The sequence below is a fragment of the Pelophylax lessonae genome, assembly GCF_965119305.1.
Source record: "Pelophylax lessonae genome assembly, chromosome: 4".
NCBI classification, from domain to species: Eukaryota; Metazoa; Chordata; class Amphibia; order Anura; family Ranidae; genus Pelophylax; species Pelophylax lessonae.
In genome coordinates this window covers 574,877,340-574,904,811 of record NC_138771.1, presented here as the reverse complement: position 1 = coordinate 574,904,811, position 27,472 = coordinate 574,877,340, and the positions used below count along the sequence as shown (strand labels likewise).

General features: G+C 46.7%; 1 protein-coding gene across 1 annotated transcript in view; it reads left to right on the top strand.

Moving 5' to 3' along the window:
* LOC309554071 (G protein-coupled receptor kinase 5-like) overlaps positions 1-27,472 on the top strand; it is a 127,508-nt gene that overhangs the window by 57,332 nt on the left and 42,704 nt on the right. Inside the window, exons 2-4 of the mRNA XM_082255603.1 lie at positions 15,362-15,457; positions 19,852-19,964; positions 24,105-24,182. Coding sequence (XP_082111729.1) covers positions 15,362-15,457; positions 19,852-19,964; positions 24,105-24,182 — 287 coding nt within the window. The remainder of the gene's footprint in view (positions 1-15,361; positions 15,458-19,851; positions 19,965-24,104; positions 24,183-27,472) is intronic.

Sequence of the window (27,472 nt, the reverse complement as noted above, 5' to 3'; positions counted from 1 at the left end):
AACAAGGTTGGGAGCCTTGGTGGTAACAGTACGAAGATCATTTAAGCGCAGTTATTAGCGGCCAGTTATATTGAAGTTTGGACTAGGTGCTGATATCTAATTTTAGGATCCTCCTTTCCTTGTTTTCCCTGTTTTTTCATTAAATATGGCTTATGAATATTTTTCATATTTGTTACTTTTATTCAGCAGGCAGTAAGTACAAGGCAACATTAAAATTTTCTGGAGCCCAATTTTACTATTGTGCTGTGGATAGTCTGTAGATCCTGACTAGGGAGATCACATTACATGGATATTGGTACTAAGTTGACTCAAAGGAGGGAATCCTCCACCATGCTTCCAGTGCAGCACAGCAATCCGTACCTTATGGCTTCTGGTTCTCAATAAAGCGGTTGTAAAGGGTTTTTTTTTTTTTTTCTTAAAATAATGAATATGATATACTTGCATGCTCTGTGCAATGATTTTGCATAGCAGCCCCAAACCTCCTCTACTGGAGTCCCCTGCCAGCACGGTCTGCTCTTCCTCCTCCCTGCCGAGTGCCCCCAAAGCAAGTCACTTGGTATGAGGGCACTGAATCCCAAGCTGGGCCATGTGCATCTATAGATGCACACAGTGTGGCCTGGCCCTGCCTCTGCTCCTTTCTCACAGGATTTGATTGAAAGCCGGAGGAGCCAATGACTTCTGCTGCTTCCTCTGAGTCCTGTGAAGAGGGGGAGAGAGACCAGCTCTGCTACTCCGGATTGAGATTGGACTCGGGTAAATGTTTAGGGGGGCTGGGGGGGGAGCTGATCATGGAAGGCGTTTTCATTTAAGGACCAGTTCAGCGCATTTTTTTTTTTTTTCTAAATCAAAAACACATGGATAGTAGGTTATATAGTTTTCAATGGCATAGTTCACACCAGTGCTTGCAGTTCCAGAAAAAAAAGTAGAACATGCTGCATTTTTCCTGCACTGGACTGTACTCGAATGCTGTAAAACGCATCAAGAATGCACTGAAACGCGCTGGAACACACATGACTTTATGGGCCAGTTCACACCATAAACAGTCTGGATGCATTCTGGAGGCTTTTCTGCATGCGCGTATTTTGTGCGGTCCAGTGCATTTTTTTCCCCCTTTTTTTTTCTTAACTTTAAACCACGCACAGACCTTTAGCTACACACTAGGTCGGCCGCGACATGCTCCATCCTGGACCGTAGTGGCAAGCGAGTTAAACGTATCGCTGGAACACATGACTGGGCGCCTGAAGTCTGTGTTATTCTGGCCGACAGCCCACCCAATTCGGTGGAGAGGAAGCTCTGTCATGGGAGAGTTGCCCGCTCGCACTGTTGGATCGGTAAGTAGATGCCCCCTCCCTTTCTTCCCTGGACGAGATGTGGGGCGCGGGTACTCCCTGGGTGTGGTCGGTCCCTATGGGGGCTTGTTCTGGGGCATATTGAGGTGGCTCCTGAGTCACGGGAGGGGGGGAATAGTTAATGGACTAGGGGGGCGGGGCTGTGTTACTGGGACCCCCTGCAGTACTTTAGGCCGCGGCTTTTGCAGTCTACTAGTGGTTCCCTTTTAGAGGGGTCTCAGACCGTGTCTTCCCTCTTGCGAGGCCTCCCTTGGTGTCTTCCCTTTTGCGGCGCCTCTGAGGGCGCCTTCCCTTTTGCGGCGCCTCTGAGGGCGCCTTCCCTTTTGCCGCGCCTCGGACAACGACCTCAGTTACAGGATATCAGTGGGCCGCTCCCCTTTGAGGGGCCTCCTTTTCAGCTTGAGCATTTTCTCTATGCGCCTGATGCTGAATCTGCTGTGCTAGGGGGTATTTGTCTCTGTGTCCGAGCTGGCACAAGTTCTGAGGGTTCCTCCGTTGTAAACCACCTCAGGGACCAGAGTCCAAGCTGTGGGTCAAGCTAAAATCCATCCATGTCGTCTTGTGGGTTTTTTCTTTGCAACAGTCAACTTGCAGGATGCTTACCTGCACATTCCTATGGACGAGGGACATTTGCTTCCTGCGATATGCAATTGGGGATGTCCCATCTATTGTGGCATTTTACTTTGTTGCACCCAGTTTTCTTTCTGTGGTGTTGGCTCCAGCCCTGGTGTTGCTGAGGCAGCTGGGATTGCTTTGCCTGGTTTCTTGGGCGAGTACCCTTCTAGGTTATGGTGACATATAGCTTAGGGGACCTAAGGCTCCCTGCAGGGCTTCGGCCGGTTACGGAACATCCCGAGGACTGTTCATACCGGGTGACTGGAGTCTGTGAACCTGATTCTCGACTCCAAGCATGCCAACATGTTTCTTCTGGTAGACGTTTTTCAGATTGCGGTCCGCTTGTTTTTGTCCTGTGGGTATCCTCCGCTTTTGGATGTGGTCTCTGTGATTCATGTGCCCTTGTCCACTGCTACCTTCTGCCGGTTGGTTAGGTGACTTTTATGTTCCCGTTGGGCTTCGGGGAAGGCCTGGACCTTTCCTGCCACGTTTTCTGTTGGATGCTTGGCGTTCATTTCTTTTTTTGAAAATTTTGTTTTTAGTGAATTTTTGCACAAGAAAACAGACAAGACACTGCCACGCAGGGCAACAAACACAAACAGTGACAACAGGTCAAACCCCCCCCCCATACCGGCCCCCACCCACCCCCCCCCCCCCACTCCAGGCTCCATCCAGCACGTCCAGTGCAAAAACAAAGCTGCTATCAGCAATAAAGATACCCCTCAAGTCTGCTCCAGTTATCCAGTAGTAAGGTCATAGAACGTATAGATTAGTTCAGCACAGAGCCCACAATCAGCAACCCCATGGCTTAGTCAAAAAATAGAGAGACTTCTATACATGTAGTAAGAACACAATGAACATGAAAATATCACCGACCGGCATGTCCACCCCCCCCCCCCCCCAGACAATCCCGAACAATAGCACACAGAACACTAAAGCTGATCAACGGAGGTCGAGGCCGGAGAGTCTATCCATGTTTTCCACACTTTATCAAACTTGCGGGGGCATCCCCTACTGAGATACGCGGCCTTATAGAGTGGAGTCACTTTATTAACCAAGCCCTTCCAAAAAAGGATCGTGGGAGCCAAGGGACTCCTCCAGTGTAAGAGCAGAGCCTTGCGAGCATAGAAAAGTAGCAAACTGACCAAAGTACGAACGGCCCTCGCAGGGGCCAAGCCATCCACCAACCCCAAGAGGCAAACCTCCACGGAGCTGGGGACCGGAATCTTAACCACCTCCACAATACAAGCTAATACGGATGCCCAATAGTCCTTGACCACCGGGCACCCCCAGAAGACGTGACTGAAGTCCGCCGGTGAATGTGAACAACGCCAACACTCCGCCGAGGCCGTCCGATAAATGTGTGCCAGCCTCGCCGGCGTGTAATAAATCTGGTGCAGAAATTTAAAGTGAATCAGACGGTCCCTCGCAGAGACCAGGTAGGCGAAGGGCGAACTCCACATATCATCCCAGTCATCACCATCCAGGTCAGGCACCTCCTCCACCCAGTGTTCCCGACACCTACGTACAGCAGGTGGAGTGATAGCGAACAATTCCCTGTACAATTCCGAGAGAGGCTTCCGCATATCCGCCGCTTGTATCGCCGTTTCAAGAGCTGAAGCTTTAATCACAACACGAGAGGAACCGAACTGTGCCACAAACGCATGGCGAAGTTGAAGATAGCGAAAAAAATACCCATTTGGAAGATCATAACGCGCCTTCAGGGCATCAAAGGTGCACAGCTCCCCACCAGAGACAATATCCCCCAGCAACTTCACCCCCTTAACGGCCCAGATGGCAGGGTCAGGGATCGAGGCAAAATAAGGAAACTTGGGGTTCCACCACAATGGGGAGGCCGGGGAAACACCAGTGGCTTCTGGCTCCACCAGCACCTGCATCTGTTCCCAGGCTTTGATGGTAGAACGCATCTTTCCCGTCAGCTCAAATTTAGCCCTGGACCCCCAATGCAGTAAAAGGCGAAGACTCTCGTAGGAGCCCAAAACAGCCGCCTCCAGCACCGTGGCAGAGTCCCCATCGTCCCCCGCAAGCCAGCGTCGCGCCACCACTCCCTGCCCAGCCAGGAAATATTTATAAAGATCAGGTAAAGCCAATCCCCCCTGACCCCAGGGCTCCTGCAACACCTGCATACCAATTCTAGGAGGCGAGGTACCCCAAATAAAGGAACCTATCAGGCCATGAACGCGGCGGAAGAAAGAACGCACGGACCCACACCGGGGAATTTCTAAGGAAATACAGAAAGACAGGGAGAAGTTTCATTTTCACCAAGTTAATGCGCCCCAGAACCGACAAAGGTAAGTCGCGCCACACCTCCGCCCTGCGTTTGAAGACCTCCAGCAATGGGTGAAGATTCAGATTAAGATAGTCCGCCACCCTCGCCGATACCCTGACTCCCAGGTAGGTGAACTCAGTCACCCATTTCAATGGCAGCGCCCCATCAGCTGCAGCAATGGCACCAGGATCAATAGGGAGCATAGTGGATTTATCCCAATTCACCCTTAGGCCGGAAAACTTTGCAAAAGTGTCCAGGATATTGAATACCGCCCGCAGGGAAGCATTGGGATCCTTCAAAAATAAAAGCATATCATCCGCATAAAGTGCCAGGCACTCCTTAATGGAGTCCACTTCCAGCGCCCCCACCTCCGGAGATGCACGCAATGCAATAGCCAAGGGTTCAATCATCAGGGAGAACAAAAAGGGTGAAAGAGGGCAACCCTGCCTAGTCCCCCTACCCACTGCAAAAAAGGGAGACAGGGAGGATCCAATCTTCAACGCCATACGCGGGGAGGAGTACAAGAGGGAAATCCACTTGCAAAATTTAGGACCAAACCCCATGCGCCTCAGCACCACCCCCATGTACCCCCAATCCACCATGTCGAAGGCCTTGGCAATGTCCAAGGACACCACCACCCTAGTGCCAACAGAGGCATGGGACACCTGCAAATGAGTAAACAGACGTCGAAGGTTGGTGTCCGTGGACTTGCCTGGCATAAACCCGGTCTGATCAATGTCCACCAGGGAAGGCAAGACCACTGCCAGCCTAGTAGCCAAGACCTTTGTGAGTATCTTGAGATCCACATTGAGCAAGGCAATGGGGCGGTAGGAGGAACACAGGGTGTGATCCTTCCCCGGCTTGGGCAGGAGAACAACATACGCCTCGAGCATGGAACCCGGCAGGGCCCCCTGATCGAAACACGCCACATACAATGCCTGGGAGCCAAGGAGTCTGAGTACTGCCGATACCACTCCACCGGGAACCCATCAGGGCCCGGCGATTTATTGGAGGGAAAGGATGAGATGGCTCTCTCTATTTCCTTCAGCGTGATGTCATTGTCCAGCCACGCACTGTCCTCACCCTCCAAGACCGGAACCGGCAAGCCAGACAAAAGGCGCTCCAACTCCTCCAGGTCATATGCAGGCAGGGGGGAATAGGTGTCAGAGTAGTAATCCATAAAGACCCGGGAGATCTCCCCCGGGTCCCTAACCAGTTCCCCTGAACTAGACTTGATGCACGGAACACTTACCGAAGCCCTCTGATCTGCCACCAAAAAGGCCAATAGCTTACCATTCTTGTCTCCCTTCTCAAAAAGTGACTCCGCTCTATGTTTAAGGTTGGCATGCGCAAAATCAGTATCCAACAAAGCCAAACGCCTCCTGGCCTCCTCCAGGGCCACATAGGCCGCCGGTCCCGGAGCGGCTGAGTATTCATCCTCCAACCTACGGACCTCCAGCAGAACAGCTTCTCTGTCAGCATTAGCCTCCCTACGGGATGTCTTAATCGCAGAGATGTAATGACCCCGCATAACCGCTTTGAAAGCATCCCACAGGACTACCCCTGCCGTGGATGAGGCATGATCTTCCCAATATGCAGGCATCTGGGGCTCCACCTGCTGCATCACCTTTTCAGTCTGCAGCCAACCCGGCGAAAGGCGCCATGCACCCCTAGTTCCACCCGCTCCCACCCGCAGAGTCAGCAGCAGTGGGTTGTGATCGGAGAGGCCACCCGCCAAATATGTAGCATCCTGGACCAAAGCAAGACAAGGCCCATTAGCAAAAGCCAGATCTATCCTGGACGCCGTTCTGTGCACCCCAGACCAACAGGAGTAGCCACGTACCCCAGGGTTTTTCCAGCGCCACAGCTCCGTAAGCTGAGCCGCGGAAGACCAGGACACCAGTTCAGGAGACGACAGTCTACCCGGGTTAGAGGAGTCCAGCCCGCCGTCCAGAACAGCATTGAAATCCCCCGCCATGATTAGAGGAAGGTGCATATAAGGGGCCAAGGTCACCAGGAGATCCACCAGAATCTGGGACTGGAACGGGGGAGGTAAGTAGACACTCACCAGTACCACCTGCCGGTGAAAAATCTCCAGGAGAACAATAACATACCGTCCGCCAGGATCCGTAATTACCTTTTGAATCGAGCAGGGTGCATTTCTACCCAGCAAAATAGACACCCCACGGGCATACGTGGAGTACGTGGCGTTGAAGATCCTCTGAATCCAAGGCCTCTTCAAGGCAAGCACCCTGCTCCCATCCAAATGCGTCTCCTGGAGGAGGATAACATGCGGTTGAACAGATTTAATATACCTAAAAATGGCTGTGCGCTTCACCTTGTCATTGAGACCCCGCACATTCCATGACATGATTTTAAGTAGCTCAGCCATTGAACAGCAGAGGGGCACATAGCAGGAGGGAGCCGGAGGACCAAGCACAGCCCGAGGACCAACCCGATCCCCCAACTCCATCCAGACATTCAGCAATACAGACACATAAGTAAAAAAGAACAGTGATCACCGGATGGAGCCTGGAGCCAAGAACAAAAAAACACCCCTGCTGTGATACCCAAACCTGGAACAAAAAAAGTGCAACAGGGTACCCAGCCTAATCCCAAAACCCAGCAAAAATTTTAAAGGCATGGCTGCAACATAAAAACCGCAGCCGGCGTTAGAAATAGAGTCAAAACAAAAAAGAAAAAAATCGTTAGTTCAACAACGTGTAGCACACAGAGCTCCAATGATCTGTAGACCACTCCACAGCCCCAGGGATAGAAGCATGGATCCAGCCTAGGGCAACCCAGGAAACTTCAGGGCAGGATCAGCAATACAGAACCATAGATGTCCCCCCATCAGCAATTGAGGAGGCGGACCGTGTGGAAACACGAGCTGCAAATAGGGAGTACAGTGCAGCAGGGCCCCAAGAGCCCCATACCATCCATGAGAGCAGGTGCATCAGAGGAAATTAAATGGATTCCAACCAGTCTGCAGCCTCCCCCGCTGAATTGAAGAAAAGGACAGATCCCTTGTAATCCACACGCAGGCGGCTCGGGTACATCATGCCATATTTCAGGCCCTTGGTTCTCAGGAGTTTGCGCACTTCAGTAAAGGATCTGCGTTTTTTCTGCGTTTCCACAGAGAAGTCAGGAAATAACATTATCTTGCTGTTCTCAAACTGCAATTCCTCCTGTTTCCTGGCCTCAGAGAGGATACGATCCCTGTCACGGAAGTTCAAAAAACGGACCAGAAACGGGCGCGGGGGGGCACCGGGTGGCCGAGGTCCCTTGGGAACCCTATGGGCCCTTTCCACCACATATGTCGGGGGAGGGGGAGGCAATTTGAGTAGATCACAGAAGAACCTCTCAGCAAACAATGTAGAATTAGATCCCTCAGCCTTCTCTGGCAAGCCGACCACCCTGATATTGTTGCGACGCTGTCGGTTCTCAGCATCCTCCATCTTGTCCGCCAAAGCATTCACCTGGGCCTGCATGGCAATGATTTGTGCCGAATGGGAAGCGGTGACATCCTCCACCTCAGACACCCTGCCCTCTGTCTCAGTCAGGCGCCCCCTGATTTTATCCAGATCATGGCGGATCAGGGTACATTCAGAGGCCAGGTGGTCAATCCGGAGCATCAGGGCAGGTTTTGAGGCGTCTATAGCAGCCAGTATGGGAGCAGTAATATCCCCCCCTCCAGGTGACCCCCCCAGTCTGTCCAGCGGTCCCCTGTAGTGACCCCTCGGTACCTGAGTCCATAGGCTGTGCCAGAGGAGGGTTCCCGGCCCCCGCAGACATCTTTCCCGACTTCAAGAAGGCCTGGGTGCCTGTGGCTGCAGAGGAAGAAGATGAGGCCTGGACCTGCAAGATGGCGGCGGCCGCTTTCGCGCCTCGCGGCGGGACCGCTCGTTTAGGCCGCGATGTCGGTGCTGAAACCCGGGATTTTCTCCCCGGCATCCGTGCCCCACCTGTGCCTGATGCAGAGGAGGGCAAAACCGCCGCGATCCGAGGCACAGGGGCCGTGGATGGAGCCGGATAAGTTCAGGATGGTGAAGAGCTCTGCTAGAAAACGTCCGGCGCCGTCTACATCCCGGCCACGCCCCGGCGTTCATTTCTAAGAGGGGGTTCCTCCCTTGCCATTACGGCACGCTCCACGAGTGCCTCTGGTGCTTTCAAGCATCTGTGTCTCAGGGTTTCGAGGCAGCTCCTGGTCTGTGTGTTCTCTTACTAAATTGTCCCTGTTAATGTGTTGCATCTTCAGGTGTTTCTTTTGGGCGCAAAGTTTTGCAGGCGGCTATTTGCGCTTCCTTGTGGCCCCCTTTATGGGTTGTTGGGTGGTTGGCATGTTTGCCTGGTTGCTCCATTGTTTTTCGGGTTTCCTCACCCCTCATTAAGGCACTGCTTTGGGACATCCCAATGGTCAAGAATTAAGAAGCTGTGTCCATCAATGAATGTAAGAGAAAACATGATTTTTGATACCGTAAAATTCCTTTTCCGGAGCTTGACACACAGCACCCACCTCTGTTGGATTTTCTCTACTTGTACTGCTTTGTTACAAAACTGAACTGCTTATGGCTGAGAGTGGGTTAACTATCAGCTCGGACCGCCCATAGGCTGTGCTTTCGTTTTTTTTTTTTTTTCTGCCTAGTGTCCTACTCCTGTAGGTGGCAATATAACCCAATGGTCAAGAATAAAGAGGAATTTGTTATATAATTGTAACATTTATTGTCGATCTTAAAATGTAGAACATACAAATGGCAGCAATGGGCAAAACGTACAAAAAAGGAAAAAAAAATGTTTTAGTCAACACAGAAAATGAAGAAAAAGTAGGTAATTTCCAAACTACCACATTGGTGTAATACAAGCATAAATCTATGCAGACTGTGACATTAACCATACTGTGTATGTTCCCCACGGAAAGGGGAGAAAGAATACCACTTCCCCCCCCTCCTGGGAAACCGTAGAAAGAGTAGTCAGCTGTCCAAAATGAGCGGAATGTGAATTAAGCTGACATGTTTCGCACGTGTGCTTCATCTGGAGCTCTGGTTCATCACTCTATATGAGACAACATTCATTAATAGCCATTCTCTCAAACAAATAAAATCAAAATAAGAATTTTTGAGTAGTTCGGGTTAGGCATTCACATCAAATTTTGATTTGAGTGTTGACTAAAAAATATATTTATTTTTTTTTTGTACGTTTCAGCCATTGCTGCCGTTTGTATGTTCTATATTTTAATGTCGACAAATGTTGTATTTTATATATCTGTGCCATTAAAGTCCATGTTTCCTTTTTTTTTCCAATTCTAATTCAGCTGTTAGGATGTGGCATATTTACAATAATATAGATGCGCCCAGTTGGTCGCCACTTGGTGGCGCATTTTTTGCAATTTTTCATTAGTATTCAAAGAAGAAACTGTGTCCGTCAATGAAATCCCCTTTTTACCTAGACCTTTGCTCTAATATGTAGCATACAATTTTGGAACTACCACCATTTTATTCTTCAGGGTGTTTTCTTTTAGAAAATGTTTTTGGGTTTTTATGCAATCTTCAGGGCTAAAATGTATTTATTTTTATTTATTATTGGTACTTTTATAGAGCTGTCAATTTACGCAGTGATATAGATATATATATATATATATATATATATATATATATATATATATATATATATATATATATATATACACACACACACACACACACACACACACACACATATATATATATATATATATATATATATATATATATATATATATATATATATATATATATATATATTATACACATATATATAGTGGTTATGTTCAAATCAGTCCCCCACCCCCCCCCCCCCCCAAGGAGTTTACAGTCTAAGGTTCTAACTCACATTCAATGCTAGGATCAATTTGGACCAGAGCGAATTACCCTACCAGCATGTCTTTGGAGTGGCAGGAAACCCACCCACGCAGGCAGAGGGAGAACATGCAAACTCCAAAACGGTAGTACCGTGGTTGGGATTCAAACCGACAACCCTAGTGCTGCTACGCAGTAGTGCTGACCACTTGGCCACTGTGGTACCCATAATTTGTTAAACAATGGAGCGCAAAAATGGCTCTGGCAGCAAAAGGGTTAAAGCTGAAGGTTCTGTATAACAATTTTTCCATAGGTACTTTAGTCCAGCTTGGACCAATGTTAGTATGCATGTCCCATACTTGCGGGATCCTTCTAGAAGAGAGTTTCTCAACCAGGGTTCCTTCAGAGGTTGCTAGGGGTTTCTTGAGAAATGACCAATTTCTGCCTCTCAGATAAGTTCCCACCAACATTCATCTTCTCTATCTGTAAGGGGGTAATTCTTATGTCCACAAGTGTAAGGAGCATTCATCTCACTGACATCACACTAATGTAGCATGGGTTGTAGATAGTCATTTTTAGTAGACGTTCCCTGAAACCGAAAAGCTATTTCCAGGGTTCCTATGTGTTGCCAAGGTTGAAAAAGGCTGCTCCACTACTGCTGCTACCACTACTCCAATTATCTCCACCAGCTTCTGGGTCCCTGCTGCATTGTGAACACAGGAGGTTCAGATGTAGGACATGATCTCCCCTCCTCCAGTCACAGAACTCCCTGTAATTTAAAAGAATACAAGTTATTTTGTGAATAAATCATCTGCATAGAGAGCACCCTGCTGTGTTCCGTGCAATTCAGAAATGTAAGTGTTGGCGTTGGCCGTACTGTCCGAGGGGAATGAAGTAAGAGTATTACATAATGCAGCACACTGCAAACACTTGATTAGTGTTCATTTATTTTTATAGTGCAAATGGCCAAAAATAGTTTTTGGCTGAAGTTCAGCAGTGTGAAGTCTAGATTTGTGTTCTGTGTATATGTGATCAATTCTCCTAAACAGGAGGGGTTATCAATGACTGGGTGGGTTTCTTATTGAGAAATCGGGAGAACGATTGGTCAGATCTCTGGCTGTTGTGCGTGTTTCATATATACTGCAGCTGCATTCGCGGGGTGGAGATGTGTCCCAAGATGCAGCTGGCTTATCTAGTAATTATCCCATAGAAGAATAAAGTCACTCTTATCTTTTAAGCCCTTTGGCTTAAAACGGGAGTTACATAGCAGTAACTCTGACGCTTCAAAGTGGAAACTTTTTTTTTTTTTTTTTTTTTTTGTACGGTACTTTGGTGATTATGTTATAAAATGGGAAGCATTGCACCCAATTCACAAAAACGCAGGAGCCTGCATTCACTTTATCTGCTCTCCCCAAGTACAAAGGTCATGGAAATGAAATTATTTTAGTAAATCTAAACTGCTAAATACCTTTTCTCAAGAGCAGTATATAGCAGTCCTGTGGCTTCTATCAGTCTCCAGCCGAGCACTGGTAAAGGCTTGTAGGAGGAGTTTTCATTCATCTGACTGTCCTATGAGGTTGCATGAATCCTGACCCTCTGTTTGGACAGTGCTGATTGGCCCTGTGCTGATCACATGCACTCTCCCAAAAGAAAAAAAAAAATCTCTAACAATACACACCAAACTGAGCATGTGCAGAGTGCCTCCAAGGCTCTGTACTATCAGGAGATGGATTGAGGACAGTGGAAGGAGGGGAGGATCAGCGAAGTCAGGCTCAAACAGCCTTTTTATACAATGTGGAGGATTTCCTCTTAGGTTCCACAGTGAGTATAACAAGCATGCTTTATTGCATATACAGGGTGATGTTACTGTTGTTGGGTCTATGATCCTTAAGGGCGCCTTCACATATGCTTTGATCTCTGAAGAGCAATTGGTGTTTGGGTTGCTACTCAGAGAGCATTTGACAGGCCATGAGGCATTGGTTTGCCTCCTCACTACCTGATTTTAACCCCGTAAACTCTTTACTAGCATGCCGCAACCAGGTTCGTTATACTCAGTTACAGGGCGCTTGCGAAGCGACACTGTTCACTGGAAGGGGTTGCGATTGGCGGGTGAATACCGGTGAATGGAGGTAAACAGGACCTCTTCCATGTTGAAGCAAATACATGCCTGTGTTGGATTGTTGGGACAATCCTGCCAGCCATATAACCCATAGGGACCTAGGTTTCTGTGCTGAGAGCGTGCTCGCTTCTGAAAAAAACGCCCAACTGCTCCTAAACGGCCATTTCCAGCGTCCCGTGTACATGGAGCCTCACTCCCAGCACGGTGACCGAGCTGTCACATAGAATCTGGCTTCTGTTTATGATCTGGAGGTGGCGAGACGCTTGCAACAGTTCTGTCAAAGTTGTGATAGATTTGTATTAATCTGTTCCGCCATTTGTCGCATTACCTCATCTACAACATGCGTCATGATTTCCAGGGATTGCTTACGGTTAAAGTGAGACTCCAGGCAGATAAATTAATTTGTGGTTCAGCAATGTGTTTATAAAAGTAAATGTACAGTACTCAGTACTTTGAATGCAGCTGGCATAAGTACTTGAATTTGTCTTGACCTCGCTCCTCATCATCTTTATGTAGGGCCAGTTCATACCTAAATCTCATTCTTGTGCGGTTCAGTGCTCTGCGATTTTTCAGCCTATTCATTTAAATGGGCTGAAATTGCACTGGATCTTACCAAAAGTAGCGCATGCACTACTTTGCAAACACGCACTGCACCTGATCGCATGGTACTGCGGAAATAATGCAATCTGCAGGGAAAAGCATTACGTTTATGATCTGCCTTTGAGGTGTCATTAAGACTATATTGACACCCGCAGCAAATCGCATACCTAGTGTGTTTTGAACGTGGTGAAGGAAACGCACACTGAACGCACCTTTCTTGCACCACTTTCTGGTGTAAACCAGCCCATCGAGTGAAACTCTATCTGGCACATCGAGTAGAACTCAAACTGGGTATTCATGTGCTGACCAGTAACAGAGGGTAGAGGGATGAACTCGTCACTCCTCTGCTTCTCCCTCGCTGTCCCTCTCCTGCTCCCTCTCCCTAATCCAGTTGTGGGAGGGGGAGGGGACTGGCGCCAGGTGCAGGTAACTTGTTTTTGGGGTGAAGATCCACTTTAATAGCCCTGCACTGCATGTGGTGTCCCCAAGGGACCATTCACAGCCTGGAACTTGAGAACAGTGCTGGAGCCTACCAGAGCCATGACTAAGGTAAGTAATACACCTGATCCTTGCACCCCTAGACTAAACCTTTAAAGTAGAATTCCATCCTAAACCTAACCTGCATCCGCCCCTCACAAAGGGCAAAGGATTCCCAGAGCACTATGGGCCCTTTTACACAGGTGGACCGCTCAGATCCTCCAAAAAAACTGACAGGCGGATCTGAACGGTCCACCAGGCGTGATGCCCCATGCGGAGAAATGTCCGCTGACATCCGATCCGTCAAATCTGGACAGATGGAAACCCTATTTTCCATCCGTCCAGCGGATCGGATGAGAACGGACCGAAGGTCCGTTCCTATCCGATTTCCCCCATAGAGATGCATGGGGACCTGACAGCTCTGTCTCCGCACAGCGCGGAGACACAGGTGTAATCCTCCTGCTAAGTGGGGGATCGACGGATCGATCCCTCGCTGAGAAAAACGGACGCTCTCCGACGGACGGAGTGTGTGAAAGGGGCCTAAGGGTTCAGTTTTTATAACCTTGAGGCTCGGTTCACATGTATGCGATGCGGGAAGGCTGCGAATTCGCAGCCTTTTCCCGCATCGCACACGCACCCCCGGCAGTTCACACTGCCATATGCGATACGCTGGGGGTGTCAATGTAATCTTAACGACACCCCCAGCTTGATCGCATATCGCAGTGCGATCGTGCAGTTCGCACAGGATCGGATCGCACAAGTGTGAACCGCTGTGCGATCCGATCCTGATGCGGCAGCAAAAATGCCTCCTGTGCGTGTTTGCTGCGGGTGCGATGCGAATTTAGCCATACAAACTGTATGGCTAAACTCGCACCGCACAGCTGATCGCATGTAATGTCGGAGCAGTGCGCTCCGATATTACATGCGAACCCCGCACACGCAGAAGTGTGAACCGGGGCTTAAAAAAAAGGGGGGAAAAATCAGCCCACCATTCTTAGCCAACTAATTTGTCCTGCTAATCCTTACATAAAAGTGGAATTGCAGCCTAAGCCCTAATTGAACTTAAAAATGCCCCCCCCCCCCCAAACACGTTGATTAACCTGTGTATAAAAAAAAAAAAAAAAAAAATTCATATACTTACCCATTTTCAGCCCAGTCTGGTTACGTGATCCCCCTGTGTCAGCCAGCGGTTGCTGCAGGGGAGAGGAGAGAGCGCACAGACAATGGTTATGTCACTCTCAGGCTCTTTGCTGCTGTTGGTGCTCCCTCCTCTCCCCTGCAGCCACCACGGACACGGCAGACAGATCATGTGACTGGCCCAAAGCAGACTAAAAATAGGCAAGTATATACATCTTTCTTTATATAGGTTACTTAGTTTGGAGGAAAGGAGGGGAGAGGAACTTTTCTAAGACTAGTTAGATTTAGGCCGGAATTCTTTGTGGTGCTGGCCGATTTTTCTTCACTGGAATGGTGTTCAGTGTCCTGGACATTGTAGGTATTAGGTTGTGTTTTTGTATTTCTGTACACCATAGACTGGTTCTCTTTAAAGAGAGGCTTGCTCATAGAAAGATCTTAGTGTTGGGTAGGACTAGGATTGCAAGCATTTCTTTTACTTTATTTGGTACTGCCATAACCCAGTAATCAATAATAGAAATCTGTCGCTTTAATGCAATTGTAGGGAGCAGCCAATCACCTGCCTGGGAGCCGAATGAAATCAGAGTCCTCCAATCTACTTTGTGTCTGAACTGTGCAGAGGAATAATAAACCTCTGAATAATCAGAGTATTTACTGTACTTTGTCCCATGGATCCAGACCCCAACCAAACTCTGGGGTGTACCTGTGAACCCTCTGCGTGTGTTTTATTCATCTATTGTTTGTACATTTTGTGTTGATTTATTATATGTGCGATTTATTCATTGATTGAAGGAGACTCCTTGTTTGCCAACTTTGGGTAAAAATAAACCCAGACTCTGAAAATCTGTTTATTACTGTGTGTCCACTTGCCCTTTTGTAGCTGGTGCACTCTCTTTATGTGCGTGTTTATAATTTAAATTAACATTGTTTTTCTGAATTTCAGGCGGAGGTGGCAAGAGGAAAGGGAGGAGTAAAAAATGGAAGGAAATCCTAAAATTTCCACATATCAGCCAGTGTGAAGATCTGCGAAAGCAGTTGGGTAAGTTTATACGTGGATACATTGTTCTGTAGAGGGGGGGTGTGCAAGTGGTCAGCAGAGGGTTCCTACCCTGGTGTGTGCCAAGAGCCAGCGTCTACTTTGAATCAAGAGATCAGTCGTTTTTTTTTTTTTTTTTTTTAATAGTTGCAGCTTGTTCTCTAACTTTATCATTGGAATTTGTATTCTCTGTGTTCTCTTAAAGGGCTCATTCATACAGGCGTCTAAAATGCCGTGTTTAGATGGGTATAGTTTTGTACACCTCTACGGTACAGTAGGACTCAATAGAGTCATACACACAGCTGGGTCTACAAAATGAAATTGTGTGCCTTGTTTAGTGGTGTACAAAAAAGTAGGCCATTGCTGCATCTGGGGCCGTACATATCTGCAGATTATAGGCATGTACATGTATGTAAACACTTTTATGCATGTACACAAATCATTGGAAGAATTGTAAGCGTCCTAAGGTTGTACGTGTCTAAATGCTAGTACTTCAGGTACGCATTTTATGCAGGATCTTTCTGCTAGTTTTGCCAGAAAGAACCTGTGTTCCATGCAGAAAATATGAAGCCTGAAGGTAATCCCCATTCTCACTTAGGGTCCTTTCACACAATCCGCATCTGCTGGCGGACTCCATTCTGCTCAGCGGGATCGATCCGCTGATCCCCACTGAGCAGGCAGATAACCGCTCTGTCTCCGCTCTGTGTGCAGAGATGGAGCTGCCCAGATCGCTGCTGTCCTCTATGGGAGATCGGATGAGAACGGACCGCCTGTCCGTTCTCATCCGATCTGATCCGCCAGACGGATGGAAAATAGGGTTTCCAGCCGTCTGGATTTCACGGACAGGATCGGAAGCAGATAGCAGCGGTGTCAGCAGAGATGTCTCCGCTGACATCCCCTGCCCCATAGGGATGCATGGAGCACCTGATCAGGTCCACCTGAAAAACTGAAAGGCGGATCGGATCGTTCGTGTAAAAGGAGCCTTACAGGCAGCTACTGCAAGCAAAGGCATCCCACTGTTATTTGGACACTTCCTCCTAAATTATGGCTGCTTAGAGTGCGCCTTGATAGATTTGTTCTCTTTTGGTACATTCTGGGCTAAGGCCTTGTTCAAATGGGGTGTATCAATGTGTACCCCCATACAATGGCTGTGCTTACCCACACGGGAATTTACAGATTATTCGTGCATCCCCCCATACAGGCAGTCCTATTCATGCGATTGCATTAAGTACAGGTACTTGTATAGCGCTATCAATTTACACAGTGCTCTACATATATATTGTACATTCGCATCAGCCCTGCCCTCAAGTTGCTTAAAATCTAAGGCCCTTTTCACAATTGTACGACCTGAAAGTTGGGCAACTTTGCCGCAACTTGAAGCAATGCCTGTGTAATCTTTGCTCAGGCAAAAATGAAATGCCATGTCTCATTCGACAAGCAGTACTGCAGCCAAATGGGACCCATTCAGTGAGTGGGGTCATGCTGTAGCTGCATGCAATACACATGGATGCATTGTGGTGGGTTGGCATTTTGAGGTTTAAAGTAGGTAGTAAGGAGGTGAGGTGACGTATTTCCTCCTCCTCACTAGTCAAATGCCCTCCAAAAAGCAACTCACTGTGGATCGCTAGTCAGGGAGGCGACAGTATAGGTGCAGATATGAACAAGCCCTAGGAGAGGTCTTACTTATAAGCAGAGAGGATGGTATTTACTATCCAGAGGCCTCTACACTCGTGGTGTACTCTGTGGTCTCCTGGGAGTTTGTGGACTTCATTTCTTATCCTGGGAATGTTTCAGCACCACTTTGTGGAATATCTTCTCTTGTCTCCTCCGGGCCTGGAGATTTTATGAAACGTTCTCAGTTCTTGTTGTGCTTAGTGTTTCGTGACATCCTGGCATATTGCCCAGGCTCTATTGGTAGACGAATTTTTACTAAATATGTTCAAAATTTGAAATCCTTATATATATTTATAATTCTATATTTAGTCTGGCATGTTCCACTCTGCTGACTGATATTGTCAGTTTATTGGTGAAACTTCTCACAATTTAATGTTTTCTGGGTTTTCCTTTTTTGGTCATTTTACTTCTGTAAGCTCAGATGGCCATTTGGGTCATTGGATTCTACCAATCACTGCATGCAGCAACAGGACATTTGGTTGTCTTGTTTAGGATTGGTAGAGATTACAGTAGAGCCAGCCTTTCAGGTAAAATTTCAGAAAACTAAACCCAGGAACCTGAAGTCATTATATCTGGTCTCCCAAAGAACATGGAAATGCAATTAATTTAGTAAATCTACACTGCTAAATACCGTTTCTCCTCAGCAGTATGTAGCAATCTTGTGACTTCTATCAGTGTCTGGTTAAAGCTTGTAGGAGGAGTTTTCATTCTCCTCTGACTGTCCTATGAAGCTGCAGGACCCCTAAACTTCTGTATGGACAGTGATGATTGGCCCTGTGCCGATCACATGCACCCTTCCAACAGAAAAATAAAAAACCCTTAGCAATACACACCAAACTGAGCATGTGCAGAGTGCCTCCTAGGGCTCTGTACTATCAACAGATGGATTGGGGACAGTGGAAGAAGGAAGGATCAGAGGAGACAGGATCAAACTGCCTTTTTACACAATGTGGAGGGTTAACCCCTTAGGTTCCATAGTGAGTAGTACAAGCATGCTTTACTGCATTCACACTCTGATTTTATGGTTAAGGATTTAGTAACACTTTAAGTTTAGTCAAACATTTACTTATTTTTTACATTGGCACAATGGACAGTATTTAAAATGAATAAGATTTGTCCCCTTAGCTGGTGGCTGCTCTGTTTGGTGAAAGGTTCATTGTGGGCTTCCATTGCAGACTGGCCTTTTTTAGGGTATTTAGTTTTGCATCAAATCATTGTCTGCTTTGAGATGCTGGATGGGAGTTGTAGCCATAAGGAGTCTTTAGAAATGGTTTCACATCAAATTCAGAATAGGATGCACATGGGGAGACAGCGTTGTCAAAGGGGAGACATTTTAAAGTGATTGGGCATACAATGCTGTCTCATAGGGATGGGGAGGGAGTCCTGAGCTCTGTGATAGATTGCTAATCTATATGGGGTGATTTTTAAAAACTGAAGCGGTTACTTAGGGGTTTTATGTTCTAAATCCGGGTCTCCAAACGTAGTAAACAAAGGGCCGGTTAACTGTTTGCCAGAGTTTAGGGGGGCCAGGCTATGGCCACTGGGAGTAGAATATGCATCAGTGGGAGTAAACCATGTCCCATCATTGGTTTTAGTGTGAGGAATAGTCTTCCGTTGTTGGTGTCAGTGTGGGAGGAATGGTGCCCCATTATTGGTGTCAGTGGGAGGAATGGTGCCCCATTATTGGTGTTAGTGGGAGGAATGGTGCCCCATTCAAAAAAGGAAAAAGGCTGGTGCTATGGATGTCAGCTAAAACATTGTTTTATTGTAGCATATGAACAACCATCAAATAAAAAGCCAACGCGTTTCAGCTTTCAGGCCTTAATTATGGTGCCCCATCTTTGGTGTCAGTGGGAGGAATAGTTGCCCCCTCTTTGGGGTCAGTGGGAGGAATAGTTGCCCCCTCTTTGGGGTCAGTGGGAGGAATAGTTGCCCCCTCTTTGGGGTCAGTGGGAGGAATAGTTGCCCCCTCTTTGGGGTCAGTGGGAGGAATAGTTGCCCCCTCTTTGGGGTCAGTGGGAGGAATAGTTGCCCCCTCTTTGGGGTCAGTGGGAGGAATAGTTGCCCCCGCTTTGGGGTCAGTGGGAGGAGTAGTTGCCCCATCTTTTGGGGTCAGTGGGAGGAATAGTTGCCCCATCTTTTGGGTTCAGTGGGAGGAATAGTTGCCCCATCTTTTGGGGTCAGTGGGAGGAATAGTTGCCCCATCTTTTGGGGTCAGTGGGAGGAGTAGTTGCCCCATCTTTTGGGGTCAGTGGGAGGAGTAGTTGCCCCATCTTTTGGGGTCAGTGGGAGGAGTAGTTGCCCCATCTTTTGGGGTCAGTGGGAGGAGTAGTTGCCCCATCTTTTGGGGTCAGTGGGAGGAATAGTTGCCCCATCTTTTGAGATCAGTGGGAGGAATAGTTGCCCTATCATTGGTGTCATTGGCAGGAATAATGCCCCACTGTTGGTGTCCTGAGGACCGGATAAAGGCAAGAAAAGAGCCACATCCAGCCCCTGGGCCGCAGTTTGAGGCCACTTTTCTAAATTATCTAGAAAACTGGTAACCCTAAGCAACTTCTTTACCCTTTTCTAAATTTTGCACAAATCACTCACAATAATTATTTTGTCGTATTGGTTCAGTTTCATCATACTTATCCCGTATTTATGCATGAATGAATATGATGATTGGCATTTCTGCTAATGAAGATTCCTTCTGTTCTCATTGCACTTCCTTTTCTTTGCAGAAAGGGACTACACCAGCCTCTGTGAGAAGCAACCAATCGGACGACTTCTCTTCCGTCAATTCTGTGAAACAAGGGAACACCTCCTCAAATGCATCCACTTTCTTGATTCAGCGGTAAGGAGATCCATCCAGATTGTCATGTCAAAGTTGGAATTTTAAAGGATAACTCCACTTTTGTGGGGTAAAAAATATAGCGTATACATCTATGACTCAAGTCCTATTTTAACTGAATGTCATTAAAATGACCTTTTCAATCTGCATCCACTGTAATTTTTTTAAAAATGAAATGCAATATGGCTACCTGGATGTGTTCTGTACGCAGATGGTGTATAGAACGCCCCCTGAAAATGTAATTTCCTGCTTGTGTGATTGGCTCACTGATTTTCCCAGAAGTCTGCACTAAGAAGCAATTCAGGTTTTTGGTATCCCCTGCAACTGTTAGGTGAGATGCTTCCATAGGAAAATCACGTCTAGGGGAGATGCTTCCATAGGGAAATCACGTCTAAAGGGATGCAGACCCTGCCAATTCCCTCATTGGAGCTCTGCAGGTGCAGCAGCTGATTGATAATTATAAAACCACAGCCATACAAACTGAACGTGCACATGGACACAGACAAACAGCTATTTCTGCAGAGTAACAAAAGGTAGCAATCTGCAACAAAGTTAATTAAAAATCCCTGAAATGGACATAGATCACCCAAAGGAGAATGTTTTCTTTTTTTTTTTTTTTTTCTCAACAAAAGTAGCTTCTCTTTAAGGCTCGGTTCACACTGATGCGATGCGGGAAGGCTGCGAATTCGCAGCCTGTTCCCGCATCGCACACGCACCCCCGGCAGTTCACACTGCCATATGCGATCCGCTGGGGGTGTCAATGTAATCTTAACGACACCCCCAGTTTGATCGCATATCGCAGTGCGATCGTGCAGTTCGCACAGGATCGGATCGCACAAGTGTGAACCGCTGTGCGATCCGATCCTGATGCGGCAGCAAAAATGCCTCCTGTGCGTGTTTGCTGCGGGTGCGATGTGAATTTAGCCATACAAACTGTATGGCTAAACTCGCACCGCACAGCTGATCGCATGTCATGTCGGAGCAGTGCGCTCCGACATGACATGCGAACCCCGCACACGCAGCAGTGTGAACCGGGGCTTAAGCCCAAAGTTTTTAGTATTTAGGTTCAGCTAAGATAAAGAGGACCTGTACTGTGGAAATTGTGCGCCAAAAAAGTAGACAATAGACGTGCAAAGAACTAGTCACCAGAATTTGCTCTGGGCTCCTTACAACTGATCTTTTCCTCGTTGCTTACATATCGTGCTTTGTTCTGCACTGTCTGTGCAAAGACGGCCATCTTGGTAGAGGCAGGAAGCTGTTACTTGTATGGGCCAATCTTCTTTGGTGGAGGCATTCCCCACCCTGGAGCTGACCCTTGTATTCTTGTGGGGGCAGGGAATTCCCAAGCGGAGGTGATTGGCCCTTACAGGTTACAGCTTCTTGGCAGGCTCACACGTGGATTTGGAGTACATTTAACCCAGTTTACAATGTGTCATTAACCTCTTGCTGCCCGTGTAGCGCATATGTGGGGTGGCAAAGAGTAGGCATCAATACTCACGCCGCACATATGCTTTTATGGGCGGCATAGGTTTCTGTGCTGAGAGCGCGCTCACTGCACACTAGAGCTGCACAATTATTTATTTAAAAATCGCGATCTCGATTCAACCCCCTCACCTAACAATGCAGAGCCGTTCTCTGCTCACACACAGCTGTCAAAAGAAAGAAAAAAAAACAAAAAGCCTCCTGCAAACGTTTAGAGCTGGTTCACATTAGCGCGACACAACTCCTTACTACTTCGGGGGAGACTTGTGCATTACATTGCACCACGACTTCGGAGCGACTTGCAGGGACTTCACATAATGGAAGTCTATGCAAGTCGCTCCGAGGTCACCCCAAAGTAGTACAGGACCCTTTTTCTAAGTCGGAGGGACTTGTGTCGCTCCTATTAGAACTGGTCCTGTAGCGGTCAATGGACCGCGAGGGAGCGCGACTTGTCAGGCTGACAAGTCGCCTGACAAGTCGCGCTAATGTGAACCGGCTCTTAATAACATTGCTCAGGGCTGATAGATGACTATAAACAACAAAGTATCAGTTCGGTCTTTTAGATCAAAGGGATGAACTTCGGTCTGTAAATTAGTTCAACCACCTGAAGACTAAAGTAATTGTAAAGTCTCGTTTTAAAAAAATTTCTACTTACCTCCCCTGTTGTTGCTGCTCCTTGCCCCTCCCTCCAATCGAGTGCCCTCACAGCAAGCCGCTTTCTATGGGGGCACCCGAGCCGAGCTGCAGCTCCGTGTGTCCATTTAGACACCAGAGCTGCCGTTCGGCCCAGCCCCCTCTCTCTCCTTATTGGCTCACTGACTTTGACAGCCGCGAAAGCAAATAGCGCCGTTGCTGTATCTCAGCCAATCAGGAGGGAGAGTCCCAGGGTGGCCGAGGTACTTGTGAACATCACTGGATAGAGAGGGGGCACACGTAAGTATAAGGGGGCGTTGGGGGGCCTGCTACACACAAGACTTTTATCTTAATGCATGGAATGCATTAAGATAAAAAACCTTCCTGACTTGACAACTCCTTAAGCCTTTTTCTGACTCTTGTTGCTTACAAGTTAAAATCATAGTTTTTTTGCTAGAAAATGACTTGGAACCCCCAAACATTACATATATTTTTATTAGCAGAGACACAAGAGAATAAAATGGTGGTCGTTGCAATATTTTATGTCACACTGTATTTGCGCAGCGGTCTTTCAAACGCATTTTTGTGGGGGCAAAAATACACTGTAATGAAAAAAAAAAAAAAAAAAAACGAAACAGTAAAGTTAGCCCAATTTTTTTGTATAATGTGAAAGATGATGTTATGCCGAGAATCGTGATCTTTATTCTAAGCAAAAAAATTGTGACTCCCGTTTTATCCAGAATCTTGCAGCTCTACTGCATACTCCCAGCAAACACGAGCTGTCAAAAACCGCTCTGTCTCTACTAATGATCAGGAACTGGTGGGACCGACTTCCCATCAGACAACCCACTGTGGTCCCAATATATATGGAGAGAGGTTGGGACTTTGAGTGAGGTTTCAACTAGCCATTGTACCTCCATCCCTATATTCGAAAGCAAAAAGAGGGTTGGGACTTTGAGTGAGGCATAAAAATTAGTCTGATTGTAAAAATAAATATCCATTTTATTAAGTACAACAATTGATGACTATGTTAAAACATGTAAAAATACAAGATAACATGCATGAATGATACCAGTCTGACCAAGACATATTGAAGGTATACAGGGTGTCAATGATTTAAATGCCGGAACTTTTGTACTTAATAAAATGGATATTTTGGTTTTTGTTTTACAATCAGAGCCGGTTCACATAGGCGCGACCCGACTTGCCGGGGTGACCTCGGAGCGGCATGCACAGACTTCATATCATTGAAGTCAATGCAGGTCGCCCCAAAGTAGCTCAGGATCCTTTTTTCCTAGTCGGAGCGACTTGTGTCGCTCCTATTAGAACGGGTCCTGTGCTAATCTATGGCAGGCGACCAAGTCGCCCCAGTGTGAAGCGGCTCTTAGACTCCGTTTTATGCCTCACTCAAAGTCCCAACCCTCTCTTTTTGCACTGTGGTCACAAGATTAGGCAAACCTTGGGCGGCACAGTGGTGTAGTGGGCGGCACAGTGGTGTAGTGGTTAGCACTTTCACCTAGCAGCAAGAGGGTCACTGGTTCAAATCCCAACTACAACTCTACCTGCCAGGAGTTTGCATGTTCTCCCTGTGCCTGTGTGGGTTTCCTCCCGGTACTCCGGTTTCCTCCCACACTCCAAAGACATGCTGGTAGGTTAATTGGATCCTGTATAAAAAATTGGCCCTACTGTGTATGAATGTGAGTTAGAGACCTTAGATTGTAAGCTCCTTGAGGGCAGGGACTGATGTGAATGTGCAATGTATATATAAAAGCGCTGCGTAAATTGACAGCGATATAAAAGTACCTGAAATAAATAAACCTTCCTGCCCCCAGGGAATCATAGCCCAGTTAAAGGGATGCAGGTGGCAAGGGGTTAAATGTAAACTCCTACAATGTTACAATGTTGACGTGTTTCATAGATGGAACAGGAAGGTTACATGCCCCCCCACCCCCCGGTGACTTTCTGAGCTTGTCACATCAATGTATGAAGGATTGTTCACCAATATTCTGACTTGTGTTCCCATCACAGGCAAACTATGAAGTGTCCCCTGATGAGAAGAGGAAAGAGACAGGAGAAGAGATAATTAAAAGGTTTTTTAACTCCAAGGTGAGACAACTCCACATCCTTGTTGATGTAAATGTGAGATTTGTATAATAAATGCACTTGTATTTTTAGCTCATTATCCTCCGGCTATGCACCTTCTCTGCTGGTGAACATTCTTTTGATTGTTGTGAAATGTTTGTTTGGATCTTTCACGAGAATACATACTAATTTTAGACTGACCTGTGCCATACTACATGTTTCCCAGCTAAAGACCTGATTACTACCCTGATGTAGAGCGCCCCAGGGAGAATGAACTTTGCATGGATTCTTTGACAGCTTATCATTGCCTTATTGTCAGCAGTACATGACATTCTTACACCTAAGATGAGTGCATGGCAAATCTGTGTGCACAAGTGCAAGATCATCCTGCTGTTTGGAAATGTCTGCAATCTCCTGCACAGTCCTTTAGATGAGCTCTGCACCTCACTACTGCCGTCTTACTGGAGTTCAGTTACTAAAACTGGAAAGTGCAAAATCTGGTGCAGCTGTGCCTGGTAGCCAATCTGCTTCTAACTTCAGCTTGTTCTAATAAGCGTTGACAAAAAATCCTGGAAGCTGATTGGTTTCTGTGCAGAGCTGCATCAGATTTTGCAATTTCCAGTTTTAGTAAATCAACCTTATTGTGTCAAGGTTGTTTTTAAAGTGGCCCTATCATCAGATGCACTATATTGTCAAAAGTATTGGGACACCTGCCTTTACATGAACTTTAATGGCATCCCAATCTTAGTCTGTAGGGTTTAGTATTGAATTAGCCCACCCTTCGCAGCTAGAACCATTTGAATTCTTCTGGGAAGACTGTTCACAAGGATTACAAGTGTGTCTTTTGGAAAGTTTGACCATTCTTCCAGAAGCATATTTGTAAAGGTCAGGCACTGATGTCCTGGCTCGCAGTCTGCACTCTAATTCATCCCAAAGGTGTTCTATCTGGTTGAGGTCAGGACTCCATCCCAAACTCACTCATCCATGTCTTTATGGACCTTGCTTTGTACACTGGTCCAAATCATTGGGTGGAGGGGGGGATTATGGTGTTGGGTTGTTTTTTAGGGGTTGGGCTTGGCCCTTTAGTTCCAGTGAAAGGAATTCTTAAGGTGTCAGTAAACCAAGACAATTTTAACAATTTTATGCTCCCAACTCTGTGTGAACAGTTTGGGGATGGCCCCTTCCTGTTCCAACATGACTGCAAACCAGTGCACAAAGCAAGGTCCATAAATACATGGATGAGCGAGTTTGGGGTGGAGGAACTTGACTGGCCTGCACAGAGTCCTGATCTCCACCCAATGGAACACCTTTAGGATGAATTGGAGCAGAGATTGCGAGCCTAGCCTTCTTGTCGAACATCAGTGCCTGACCTCACAAATGCGCTTCAGGAAGAATGGTCAAACATTCCCATAGACACACTCCTAAACCTCCCAGAAGAGTTGAAGCTGTTATAGCTACAAAGGGTGGGCCAACTCAATATTGAACCCTGCGGACTAAGACTGGAATGCCATTAAAGTTCATGTGCGTGTAAAGGCAGGCATCCCAATACGTTTGATAATATAGTGTATATTTTTCATAAGCACAGCATGCTAAGTAATGGGTAAGGCTAGCGATACATGGTTCGAATCTCAGCAGGAACTGGCCGAGATACGAACCATTTATGGGCAGGCTGAATGTACCAAGTAGATCGATCAACGTTGGTATACCCAACCTGCCGGATTCTCTTGCGACTACTGTTGCTGGACTCAGACAAGCTTTTTTTTAAATTCTGGACTTTAAACAAATGTAGAGAGAAGACTGCAGATAAACAAGGTACAACTTACAGCCAAATGCCAACCACCCCAACCTATAACTGGCTTTTGCAGCAAGGGGCACATGCAAGGGTGACGCATGTAAAAAAACAACAAACAAAAATTCCCAGCTCACTCACTAGCTAACCTGTAACACACCGAATTGACCCTGTCTAACAGTTCATATGCTTCCTGCTACCTAGGAAAGAAATTTGCACCATGTATGGCCTGCCTAACATTCCAGGTATTGCCTCTCCTAGCAATCACTGTGATCTGATGATGCATTTATCTGATCTTCTGTCCAGAAGGACAGCAGTAGGTGTTAAGGCATCATCTAGGGTCATGGTCTACTTCACACAGTGTAATGCAGGTCAGCAATGTAAATCGTGCCGGCTGTGCAGTTCTTGGCTGTGTTCACAAATGTCTAACACAGATCTGTCCCTTCTGAAACCACTCACCTTGGGACTTTTACCAAGTCAGTGTTGCAGTCTGATCACTGTGGAGAGTAGAAATGCATCCCCCTTGTCTGCAAAGGAATGATGGCATCATCTCAGTCTAGGCTGACTCCCTTGCCAGATGAAATGGATGGCTTTTTTTTTTTTTGGGGGGGGGGGGGGGCACTATTGCTGTATAGTGTGACATGGCAGGATTTTTTTTAGTAGACTAGTCAAATGAAAGTAGAACTATAGGCAAAACTTTTTTTTTTTTTTTTAATTCACTTTTGAGTAAAGGGGGGGGGGGGGGGGGGAGAATTATAAACCCTGTAAGGTTTTTTTGCCCTTTTTGTCCCATTAGGGAGATTTATCTTTACTGCCTCTCTTACCTTTACTAACCAAAACAGGAAGTGAGGGAATTGCTTGTCCCCAAAACTAGTGTCCCCATTGGAAGATTCTCTCTTACCCCCCCCCCCCCCTCCCCCCATTACTTTTTTGGGACAAGCCAAAATTTGGGATTTTACTTTTATTGGTAATGGTAACTAGGACAAAGAGAGGGGGAATCTGCCTAACGGGAACATGCTGAGGGGACACACTAATACCTTCGCTGCCATTGTGCTATTGCTGGGTGTCCAATGCGTCCCTATATATCTAAGGAGGGCTGGGCTCTCTCCAGGCATATCTGCCCTAAATCTATCTTTTATTATACAGGTGCATCTCCTAAAACTAGAATATCATCAAAAAAGTTCATTTATTTCAGTAATTCAATTCAAAAAGTGAAACTCCTATATTTTATATAGATCCGTTACACACAGAGTGATATATTTCAAGCATTTCTTCCTTTTAATTTTGATGATTAGGGCTTACAGCTAGTGAAAACCCAAAATTCAGTATCTCAGAAAATTAGGATATTACATAAGACCAATAATAATAAAAAAAAAAAAAAAAAGTTGGGCTTATGTAATCTATTTTTCTGAGATACTGAATTTTGGGTTCTCGCTAGCTGTAAGCCATAATCGTCAAAATGAAAAAGAAATGCTTGAAATATTGTGTGTAACGCATCTATATAAAATATAGGAGTTTCACTTTT